General features: G+C 32.8%; 1 protein-coding gene across 1 annotated transcript; it reads left to right on the forward strand.

Moving 5' to 3' along the window:
- The first annotated feature begins 3,494 nt into the window (after positions 1 to 3,494).
- LOC148563105 (uncharacterized) lies at positions 3,495 to 7,526 on the forward strand. Its single transcript, XM_088491171.1, has 7 exons — positions 3,495 to 4,413; positions 4,950 to 5,042; positions 5,232 to 6,147; positions 6,297 to 6,379; positions 6,463 to 6,558; positions 6,688 to 6,821; positions 6,912 to 7,526. The coding sequence occupies exons 1-7, from the start codon at positions 3,495 to 3,497 to the stop codon at positions 7,524 to 7,526; spliced, it is 2,856 nt and encodes a 951-aa protein (XP_088347297.1).
- Positions 7,527 to 12,706: the final 5,180 nt, after the last annotated feature.

Genomic DNA, 12,706 nt, shown 5'->3' on the forward strand with positions numbered 1-12,706 from the left:
TAATCGAATAATTTGAGTCAGTAATCTCACAAACGCCAGGTTGCGAGAAGATAATAAGCACACATGTGACCATCTCAAAGATGCATCTATTAGGACCATAAAATGTCTAAAAGATCCACATGGTGGATGAATAGGTCCACATATATCACCTTGAATCTTTTCTAGGAATTCAGGGGACTCAAATCCAATCTTTACTGGTGATGGCCTTAAAATTAACTTTCCCTGAGAACATGCAGCACAACAAAATTCACTAGTTTTAAGAATCTTCTGGTTCTTTAGTGAATGTCCATGGGAGTTTTCAATAATTCTCCGTATCATGGTTGTTCCCGGATGACCCAATCGGTCGTGCTAAGTTATGAATTTATTTGGGCTAGTAAACTTCTGGCTTACAGTGGCATGTGATTCAATTGCACTAATTTTGGTATAATATAACCTAGATGAAAGTGAGGGCAACTTTTCTAATACAACCTTTTTATTTGAATCATGAGTTGTGATACATAAGTACTCATGACTTTCCTCATTCATAGTCTCAATATAATATCCATTTCGGCGAATATCTTTAAAGCTCAACAAGTTTCTTCAAGACTTGGTAGACAACAGTGCATTATTTATTATGAATTTTGTTCCTCCGGAAAATAAAATTATAACTCTTCTGGAGCCTTCAATCACATTACCTGAGCCAATAATAGTATTAACGCATTCTTCTTTTGGCACCAGATGGGTAAATTTTATATCAATTTTGAGAATAGTGTGCGAACTTGCACTATCCACAAGGCATACATCTTCATTACATATCCTTGCCATTTTTTTCAAAGATAAATAATAATAAAATGAGTAGCAATACATGCACAGTCAAATCGAATTCTTGATTGGAATTATTTTTCTAAGAAATATTGCACATAATGTTATATACTAAAATTTTATGTTAAAACTTGACACATTTAATAATTTCAAAATTCATAAACATTAATATTTCATTATTTATATACATCACATTTGAAACTTAAATACATAGAAAATAAAACTTAACAATAAGTTCTTTACATTATTTATTTACATGGATACATAACAATCCCACATTTTAAACTATTCCATCATTGATCAAATGACCAATATTTTCCTCAGGATCCTCAAAGAAATCAGATACATCATAATGAGTGGTGGAATTTTCAACATCATTTGAAACAAAATTTGTTTCTTTTCCTTTGTCATCATTTTTCAAAGATGCTTGGTAAAGATTGACTAGGTGCCTTGGGGTACGACAGGTACGTGACCAATGGCCCTTTCCACCACAACGGAAACACTTATCCTATGTTGATTTATTTTGCCCAATGTTTCTTTTTTTATCCCACTTCTGGTGATATCCTCTCTTTTGAATATAATTCTTTTTCCTTCCATAATTTTTCTTGTTATTAGAACCTTGCCATTTACCTCTTTTGGAGTAATTTGCTGCATTTACTTCAGGAAATGGGGCAGCGCCAGCTGTGCGCGCTTCATGATTTTTCAAGAGCAACTCATTGTTGCGTTCAGCAATAAGAAGGCAAGAAATTAACTCAAAATATTTTTTAAATTCTTTTTCTCGATACTGCTGCTGCAGGAGCACATTCGAGGCATGGAAGGTCGAGAAAGTTTTCTCTAACATATCATGATCAGTTATCTTTTCCCTACATAATTTCATTCGTGAGGTGATTCGAAACATTGTAGAATTATATTCATTTATGGATTTAAAATCCTGCAGACGCAAGTGCGTCCACTCATATCGGGCTTGAGGAAGTATCACCGTTTTTTTATTATTATACCTTTCTTTAAGGTCTTTCCACATATGTGCAGGATCTTTTAATGTGAGGTATTCATTTTTCAATCCTTCGTCAAGATGACGACGAAGGAAAATCATGACCTTGGTTTTATCCTTCTGGGATGCATTATTTTCAGCCTTAATGGTATCTCCAAGATCCATTGAATCAAGATGAATTTCAGCATCTAATATCCATGATAAATAATTATTTCCAGATATATCAAGAGCATTGAATTCAAGATGGGAGAGCTTCGACATAATGAAATTTGTTACCTGAGTCTTCCTAAAAATTTGATCAGAGTCTCGTGCTGATAACGTGTTGTAGAATAACTAAATAAATAAGGAAGAAGTAACAAATATAAAATATGAAAATATAATTAGATAACTCAAGTAGTAATATTCACTAGAATTACTATATCAATATAGTAGATATAATTAATATATTTAATAATATTAAAATATATAAGAAAGAGAATAGTATGAAACAGAGAGAATAGTATAAGAGATAGACTATTGTTTTATTATTTGTACGAAGATAAAACTACATTTCACTATTTATAGAGGTTACATGCTTGCTTTTTCAAAACTTCTTTAATGCCATTCACTTTAGAGAATATGAACCGTCCACAATAAATAGACATCCACGTTAGAATCTTATCACAACAATCCCAAATTGGTTCATTTTTCACACATTTGCCCTCATTTTTATTACTGTATGGGAGGTGGAAATTAATCAAATCCCTTTTCATGAGAATGTTTTAATTTTAAACAAAAGGTCTTCTCCTTTTAGAATAGTAGCTAGTATGAATATGAAATCATGAAAAAGGTAGTGTGGGTCATATTTTAATTTATGAAAGATTCATGGCCACTAATTTCACTTGAAACAAGATTCATAATCAAATGATAAAGACAGTGTTTGACATATAAGTAAGTAAATACCTAATTATCACATCACATACGTAACGTAACAATCAAATCTGTTAAAGGAACAAATGTACAGAATAAAGGTACATAGCAAATTAAAGTATATCGTTTCTTTTTTTTCTTCCTCTTTTTAAGCGTGACATTTCACATACATTAATTCTCTGATCCGTGTTTCCATCTAAATTTATTATTTATGCCTTCTTTTTTAATTATCACGTGGTTATCATTTTATTATTTGAACTTCGTTTCTTTTTTAACCTTAATTTTCTCCTTATAATAGTGAAACTGGTATTTTTATGGACCTAGGATAGCAACATTTTTCCTAAAATAAAGAAGAAGGAAAAAAAAAAAAAAAAAGACAAGCTACATGCTAAACACAAAATAACTGTATCGATGATCTATCTTCTCATTCTCCACAAAAAAAAAAGACGAAGATAGATGTAACTAACCAAAATACATGACCTTTTTCTTTTATACTAAACCAAAATACACGACTTTTAGATATAAAAAAAAATTATAGACTTGTATTTAATAATAATTTAAGTTATGATTTTTTCTTTTTTTCACTCTTTCTGTACTCTTTCTGCTAAGGTTTAGGTATGAGTGACGGAGTGAACGGGGAGTTTACGAAGGGGGTGACACATAGTGAGGTAACCGGTAATGCCGGTGGTAGAACTAAGGGGGAGAGCGTCGGGGGGTTGTATCTGGTGAGAAGGAGGAGGGTACTAGGGTTTCTAAGGAAGAACATGGCTTTCAAAAGTTTTCCTTCCGCGACATGGTGATTGGACAGAAGTCTCCGTCTCCTATGCTTTGGAATGAGGCTTTAGATGGAGAGAGGCTAGCCAAGGTGATCAAAGGGAACCACGGGGATTCGCATCCTCCTCGGGTCATCTTCTCAGAAGAAGGGCTGGCGGCGTTATCTGTACCATATAAGGAAGCGATCGTCGTCAAAGTCTTGGGCAAGCATATGAGTTACAAGGCGATGGTGCATAAGCTGAGTATGGTGTGGAGATTGAATGGTGGGTTTCAAGTTCTGGACGTAGAAAATGGTTATTTTCTGGTGAAGTTTGATGCTTTCGAAGATCGGGAGAGGGTATTACTTGGTGGTCCTTGGATGATATATGGGTTCTATCTTGCTGTAAAGCCATGGTCACCTGAGGAGGTTTTTGGATCCACCATGGTATGGGTACGCTTTTATGACTTAGGGATTCGTTACTACCATGAGAAGGCTATGTTGAGGATTGCCGCTGCGGTGGGAAAGCCAGTGAAAGTCGATGTAGCAACTAAGATGGCAGCAAGAGGAAAGTATGTGAGGGCTTGTGTGGAAACTGATTTAGGCGTTCCCATTACTCGTAGTGTTGAGGTGGATGGGAGGGTTTTGGATGTTGAATATGAAAGCCTTGAGTTGGTCTGCAATATGTGTGGTTGTTATGGGCATGTTAGTGTGGGCTGTAAATTGATTAGTTCAATTTCGGCGAACATTGATGAAACAGGGGTGAATGAAGACAAGGAACAAGATCATGAGAAGATGGATCAGGTGCCATTTTCTTCTAATATTGAGAAGCCTTTTGTTTTTGGTAGTGCTACAATTGGGATAGAGAAGAATAAGGATAAGAAAGTGCATGTAATGGAAAGGGGCACATGCAGGGGATACAACGTGGACCAAGGTGGAAAGAAAGGCAAAGGGCAAGAAGGTCTTTTTGGATAGGCATGACCAGGATAAGTCTAAAAAAGCTTATGTGGATAAATCTTCTAATTATGTTGCTAAAGGAGAACCTGATATGAAAGGCATCAATGGGGTTGAATCATCTTTACACATAAGTAAGGGCAATCAAGTACTAAAACAAGCGAGGAACTTTAAATTAGCTTCGTCAGGTTCTACCTCTGCTCAAGGTGTGATGGGTGGCAAGCAAGGACCTGGTTCAGAATGGGCAGGGGCTTATTCGTAAGGCGCGGGACTTCTAAAATGCCATTCAGAAGCAATTTAAAGAGATTAAGGCCTAATTCTCTTCAGAATTCTCCGGTTGAGAATAGGCACAGTGTGGTTACAGTGGAGACCCCACTCACTACCCTCAAATAATCTGAGGTGTGGGTCTCACTCCAAGTAATATTAATATGGATTGTGCAAACATTATAGTTTGGAATGTGAGAGGAGCTAGAAATAAGCTGGCTCGGGTGCATCTAAAACAATTGGTAAACAATTTTCATCCGTACATTTTTATCATTTTAGAGACTCATTGTGCTTTCCAAAAGGTGGCTGTCTTTTGGAACAGATTAAGTTATACTCCTATTCATATTGAAGAAGCTCAAGGGCATAGTGGAGGTATTTGGGTGCTTTTTGCATGGCCCGGAGTATCTTGCAATGTCGTGGCAGCGAGTTTGCAAGTGGTGTGTATTGAGTTTTCGAATGGCGATTTCTCTTGGGTCTGTGCAGCGATTTATGCAAGTCCCATTTCTAGCATAAGGGAATAAGCTTGGAGGGTTTTGACAGATTTTTCCAGAAATTATTCAGGTCCTTTATTAGCTATTGAGGATTTTAATGAGATCCTTCTTTCATCTGAGGTTAAAGGTGGAAACTTTGTCTCTCGAAGGGCAGAGCGGTTTGGAGCTCTCCTAGATGAGTGTGGTTTGATTGATTTGGGAGCTCATGGATCTTTGTACATTTGGTTCAGACATATGCAGGGTAATCGGTTCATCTCGAAGAGGCTGGATAGGGCTGTGGCTACTGATGCTTGGTCTTTTCGTTTTTCAAAAAGCTATGTGGAGAATTTGGCAAGGATGCATTCTGACCACTGTCCCATTATGGTGCGATGTCAAGGTAATGATAGAAGAGTCGGGGTAAAACCTTTTCGTTTTCAAGTAGCTTGGTCTTATCACCCAAGTTTTTTGTCGGTGGTCAGGGGTGCTTGGGACAAGGGTAGACCCAATCCAATTCGTTGCCTTTCTCATGTCAGAGATGATGCTTTGGCCTTTAACCGAGATGTCTTTGGGAATATTTTTAAAAGAAAGAGGGAATTGGAGAGGCGTGTGACCAGTATCCAACAAAGAATGGAGAGAGTTGATGCTTTATCCCTTATACAGGAAGAAAGGGAGTTACAGGCTGAATATAGTAATCTGCTTATGCAAGAGGAGTTATTTTGGTATCAAAAATCCCGAGAGTACTGGGTCAGATTTGGAGATAAGAATACTAAGTTCTTTCATATGCAAACCATTATGCGGAGGAAGCATAACAAGGTCCAGGGGTTGTTTTTGGAGGATAGAAAATGGAGTACTGATCCGCAAGAACTCAAAGACTGTGCAATTGGATTTTATAGAGATATTTTTTGCAATGTGGAACAGGTAGACCTTGATGTGATGGGGATCAGGAATTACCTTCGTTATCTCGTGAGGCTATTGAAAGTCTCACAAGAGATGTTTCTAAAGAAGAGGTTAGGAAGGTGGTTATGGGCATGAACTCTTTTAAGGCCCCAGGTGCCGATGGTTTTCAGGATTTTTTCTTCAAGGAATATTGGGAAGTGGTTGGTACAGAGGTATGAGAACTTGTTAAGAAGGCTTTCGCTGGGTTTGATTTGGATAGTGCTCTGTTTGACACTTTGGTGGTGCTGATTCCTAAAGTTGATAACCTGTCTCGCATGAAAGAGTTTCGTCCTATCAGCCTATGTAATGTCATCTACAAGATTATAACTAAGGTGCTTGTGGAGAGGTTATGACCTTTTCTACAAGATATCATTGGCCCTCTGCAGGGAGGGTTTATTTCTGGAATCAAGAGAAACTATGGGTCAAGATTATGCTTCAGAAATACCTCCAGAATAGAAACCTATTTGCAGTTAAAGCAATGGGTTCTTCATCATATATACGGAAGTCTATTGTGCACACAGCTTCCGTATTAAAGGAAGGGTTTGTTTGGGAAGTGAGAGCTCTTTCTAAGAATTTCTGGTTTGACTCTTGATTGCACTCTGGGCCAGTAGGAGCGAAGGTTGAATTTCTTGATATCTGTGAGGCTGCTTTGACCATTGAAGATGTTTACCGTGATGGAGTTTGGCATTTGGAGAGGATTTACTCTTTTATTCCTAGGGACTTAAGGGAAGACATTCTTAGTTTAGTACATATTTTGCCTTCTGGTCGTGATTTGGGTTGGAATTGGAAGCACACTCTTTACTCTGCTAAATAAGGATATTTATAGTTAATTCAGAATAAGTTGAATTGGGATAGGAATATCAATTGGCTTTGGTTTTGGAAGGCGCGGGTCTCTGAAAAGTTGAGGCTCCTAGTGTGGCTTTGCCTGCATGATGCTGTACCAACTCAATATCTACATTTTCAGCGACATCTCTCCTCCTCATCCTTATGTACACGTTGTAAGCAACTTCCGGAGACAATTCTGCATTGTTTTCAAGATTGTGAAGTGGTGCGATCAGTTTGGGTTTCTCTAGGTTTTTCTTATGTGTGTTTCTTTGGCTCTCATGAGATGCATGATTGGTTCAAGTATGGCCTCCTCAATGAAGGTTGTTCCAAATTTGCAGCTATAATATGGTCAATTTGTCAAGACAGAAATATTGGTAATTTTCAGGGAGTTTTTGGATCTCCTGGGTCAATTGCATACAAGGCTCGCAGGTGGATGGTGAATTTTGAATATACAACTCAGAATCGAGTGTGTTGTGTCCAGGGATTAAAACCTCTGTCTTGGTCTCCGCCAGAACCTGGTGCTTGGAAGTTAAATTGTGATGGGAGTGTGAACTTGGGGGATGATTGTGCTGGTTTTGGGTGGGTAATTCGCGATAGCTCCAGTCAATGGGTAATGGGATGCTAAGGAAATTTCTTTGGATCTAGTGTCATCAAGATGGAGTTGTGGAGTATATGGAAAGGTTTGGCTTGGGCTTGGGAGGCGTGTCTTAAGCTTGTTGTCTGTGAGACAGATTGTGCAGCAGCTTTTAAGCTAGTGACTGGTTTGCAAGTTCCACTTTGGCATCTTGAAAAAGAAGTGATACAACTGATCTTTGAGTTGAAGTTAAGAAGGGATTGGGATATTCGTTTTGATCTTATCCCAAGAGAAGCTAATGTCGTGGCAGATCGGTTGGTAAAGATAGGATCTGAAAGTAGCGGAGCTGATGAGGTTCACCTTTGGCACCAGCCGTCAGAGGTGGTTTGTCCTCTCTTGCTGTTAAGAACCTAATTTCTTTTTTTTTTCTTTTCTGCTCTTTTATTTTTTTTCACTTGGTTGTTCACCAAAAAATAATAATCTAAGTTGTAAGGAGATAATTTTATGACGAGAAAGTAAAAGAAACTAACTTTTAGTTAGCTAATTTTAGGGTTTAAATTTATAATTTTGAACTTAGAATTAGAGATTTAAGATTTAAGATAAATAAAATAATGTGAAAAAAATGAACATTATTCTTTTATGGTAACATATCAGAATGAAATTATCGGGTCAAAATTAAAAGTTTAAAGTTTAATAATTATAATGAAAATAAAATTCTGACATAATATAAATAGAGATGGCCGTACTACTTGAACTCACAGGTATCCATTATGCCTCTATCTATTTAGGATGGATAATTACCTATTCAGTGCGGTATTTTTTTTTATATTGATTAAATATATGTATAATATATTGTTATTGGAAGATTGAGTATTTTTTCTTGATATGGCATTATTTTTTTCAATTAATATTAATTAAATCGGACGGTTTGATTTATTTGAAAAGAAAAAATAAACTACAAATTGGAAGGTCTGATTTGTACTTTTAAATATTTTATTTTTGAAAACAAAAATCGAACAGTCTGATTTCAATGTTAAAAGTTTTTTAAATTTCAAAAATACAAATCAGATTGTCCGATTTGTGATCGTTTGTTTAAAAAATCAAATAATATAAAAAAATCGGAGGCACCGATTTATGTAATTCAAATCAGCATAAAACACTTTTCTTCTTACACCATTTTATGATACATCTATCTATAACACACGAAAAATAATAAGCAAATTTTTAGCGGTGTAAGGTTTTAGACGGGACATGATCGAATTTAGGTAATATATCTGTTTCTGCCTATCCCAGTATATATATAATATATATAATTTTAATTAATATATAATACATATAAAATAATTAGTAGAATAATTAATAATATTATATCAAATTTAAAATTTTATTTTAATTTATGTTATGTATGTGATGATGGTTATATAAATTTTGAAATTTAATGTTATTTGATAGATTTTAATAATTATGGGAGAAGGACGATGCTATTACCTACAAAGTAAGTTATAGTTCAATTTTTTACTACTGATGAATAAAAGTGAATCAAATTCTATATAAATTATTATAAAGATAAAACGAAGTTAATGAATAGGACAAAAATCTGTACCTACCCACCTTATTATTATCACCCCTGAATATATACTAATAAGATGAGATACGTTGTGCATTATTATTCATGCTTCGAGTAAGAAAACAAAAACAAAATTCTTACATGAAGAGATGATATATATCTTTGAGGGAAATACTAAATTGATCACTAGAAATTAAAGGGAACCTACAACCAATAACTACAGGAGGAAAATCTGAACTATTATTTACATACCCTAGGGCTGAGCATGGGTAGCGAGTACCTAATTACCTGTTCGAACTCGAATCGAATCAATTAAATTGGTTCTGAAATCAACAGATAATCAGGTCCAATTCGAACTAAACCAATGGCCTTTGTTAGTAATTAGTTCGGGTATCGGTTCTGAGAGTGCGAAACTCGAACCAACCTGTGGAGTCGATCATATATTAATTAAATAAAAAAAATAAAAAATATATATAGTTTTAGTGGCTTTTAGTGAGATTATTCACTATTAATATGTTTGGATTTTAATGAGTTTAATTTTTAATGTATTTAGTGTTTAACATGTTTAGATTATTTATATTGATGTTATATGTTTATTGTACTTGTTGAATTTTTAAGATAAAATTTTGTTTTTTTATGAATTTCAAAGTCATCGAGTACCCAATTATCCGAACCGAACCAATCCGTTCTTAATCGGTTTGGTTTGGTTCGGGTACATACACAAAAAAATACAAATTCAAACCAAACCGAACCAATTACATTTTGATCGGTTCGATTCTAATTTCACTTTGAACCCGAACCAAACCGACCCGTACTCATCCCTAACATACCCTCACTCGAAGCCTGATCACCACTCCTTTTTTTCATTAGTTGTTGGGACAACACAAATTTTTTTCCAGTAGTTGTTGGTTGATTAGTTTTTTTTAATTGTTAAATTAGTATTTTTCTATTTTGAAGACCCACAAAGAGGGTACACAAGTCATTGAAATTTATTACTAATTATTATTTACCGTTATTACAAGTTTTATATCTATAAAAAATAAAATATTTTTTTTTATGATGCTATAAGTGTGAAATATTCTCTTCTTGAATTAATTTCTGGGATAAGTCAGATTCAATTAATTATAAAATATATAGGCGAAGATTCAAGCAAAGATATTTAAAATATTTTTAAATAAAAATGTTTAAATTTATTCATTGGATAAATTGTCATGTATTAAAATTTTTTATTCGTGACATAAATTAAAAGTGTGGTCATTATTAAAAAATATTACTATATTATTGAAAATCGTTACTTTACCTTTGAGACCAATTTTTTAATTTGTTTAAAATTTAAATTTTTAACAAAAATTTTATTAGAACACTGTTTTATCTTTTAATTATTTTTTTATAAATTTTATAATATCATTTTTCTGCTTCTATTTCATTATCATTTTGATACTTTTTTTTTTATTTTTTGCGAATTTAATAATTTTTTACAAGTTGAATTTTTATTTATAATTTTTATAATTCTTTTGTCTTATTTATTTTTGAAGATTTATATTTTAATCAACTAATTCTTATTACTAATTATTTTATTTTTAGTCTAACAATTCTTATTTATTTTTGATTTTTTTAATAAAACTTATTATAAAATTAAAATTTTGAAAAAATTATTTGTATTGATTTAAAAAATCTAGTATCATTTGAATTAATATTAATTAAAATTATCAAATTTTAATCTATTAATTTGAATCATTTAGTTATTCCTTCTCTTAAATTTTTTAATTTATTTGTTGATTTAATTTTATTCATAGTTTATATTTTTATTATTAACCCCACATTTTTAAAATATATTTTTTAACTATGGCCAAATAAAAAAATTTAAAAATATTATTTTTATCATCTTTATATAAATGGTGGCCAAATATATAATATCAGAGCTTATTAAATTCAGTGTTGTTGAGTTATTCATTCGTAAATGCCCACGCTTTATATATTTAAGGAAACATTACCGTTTTGAGCAACCACTTTTCCTTTTTATTATATTATTATTACCTATAAATTTTATATAACTAATTTAGGTTGATCGAATGGTCAGTTCATCACCTATTTGAATTTTATGTATATATACAGCAATTTATTAGTGTACGACAAATCTTTAAACGAAATTTAGATCCGCAGCAATTAGTTATTATCTCCTTAGTTTGTCAAGCTAAAAGATACTTTGAGATAAAAAAAAATTATAGATTTTATATATTATCTTCTTATTTTTAACTTTTCCCTGTATACCTTTATTTGTTTTTATTAAACTCTTTATTATGATTGATATTTAAATTTTACTAGTATTTTGTATATTAAAAAAAACGCCTCAAGCATTATCCCTTTGCTCCATTCTATTATACAAGAGGAAGAATTGGTCAATATATATAAAATCTTCTAAATCATTTTCATAGCTAAAGTTCCTCCCATCAACCAACATTTCTCTTGAGTGATATTAAAATAAGAAAAAGGAGGGAAGTAACATTTTTTTTCTCAACCTTTCCACTATTTGGAAAAAGAATAATACCTTTCACAGTGTGAAAACTCTCAAAATATGGCTAACAACTACTTCAAGGAAGCCAACGTATTACTTTTTATGATAAGCAATATATTATCTTTTAAGAAAATTATGATTATGTTTTCCACAAAAACCGCAAAAAGCAAGGTAGTCACATATACATTTTTGGTTTCATCTCTCCGTCCATGCATATATATAATTATTAGTTTATTATTACACCTTATCTTAAAACTTCTACGTGCGTCTAATTTATGGTCCCTTTTCGGAGCTCGCATAGAATAACACCAACCAGGAAAGAAAGCAACATTGTTTGATGTTGGACTTTAACTCATCACAACAACATGTTGGTATTTATGCAACCTACATGAAATATTAATGCCATATAATTACACTGTAGAATTTACAACTAGCTAGGTGTCCTTACTTCTTAATCACTGCCAAATAAATAAATACATTGCAAAACTCAGAAAAATAAAGAAGTTTTGTTTCATCGAAAAAAAATCCTATGCAATTCTAATAGGATTGTATTTTACAGAAGGTTATCAATAGTTTTGATAAAAAAAAAATATTATTACTGTCCAACACATAATAAATAGATTTTATAATTTTATTCACTAAATAGCTATTTAAATTTATGTAAAAGAATATTTAAAAAAAATTCAAATTTAACTGTGTATATAAACCAATGGCATAAAAAAAATTATGTGTATCACCCAAATAAAATTACTTTACGTACATGTTCCTAGTGGTATTTATATGTAAATCGAAACAGGATCATTCGATTTAGCTATCCAGGTACTAAATCAAATTAGCATCAATCAAATTAGTGTGGTCATAAGTAAATCAAAAGAGACTGATTTGATTTACAGTTGAATCGTTAGCCCTTTAGTAAATTAATGGAAGCTAATTCAATATTTACTCATTCGAATAATAATAAAGTAAATTGAATAGAGGTGTTTCGATTTACATGGAGGAAACCAACAACTAAATCTACACGAGCAAATTCGAATTAATAGGTATTTACAATCACGTATAAATGGATGTAAGCTAATTAGATTTACTACAATACAAATATATATATAAATAACTGTAGAATGTGAATTCTTTATTATAGCGAGCCTCACA

This window comes from Arachis ipaensis, chromosome B6 (genome assembly GCF_059453495.1).
Source record: "Arachis ipaensis isolate K30076 ecotype BB chromosome B6, ASM5945349v1, whole genome shotgun sequence".
In the NCBI taxonomy this organism is placed as follows: Eukaryota; Viridiplantae; Streptophyta; class Magnoliopsida; order Fabales; family Fabaceae; genus Arachis; species Arachis ipaensis.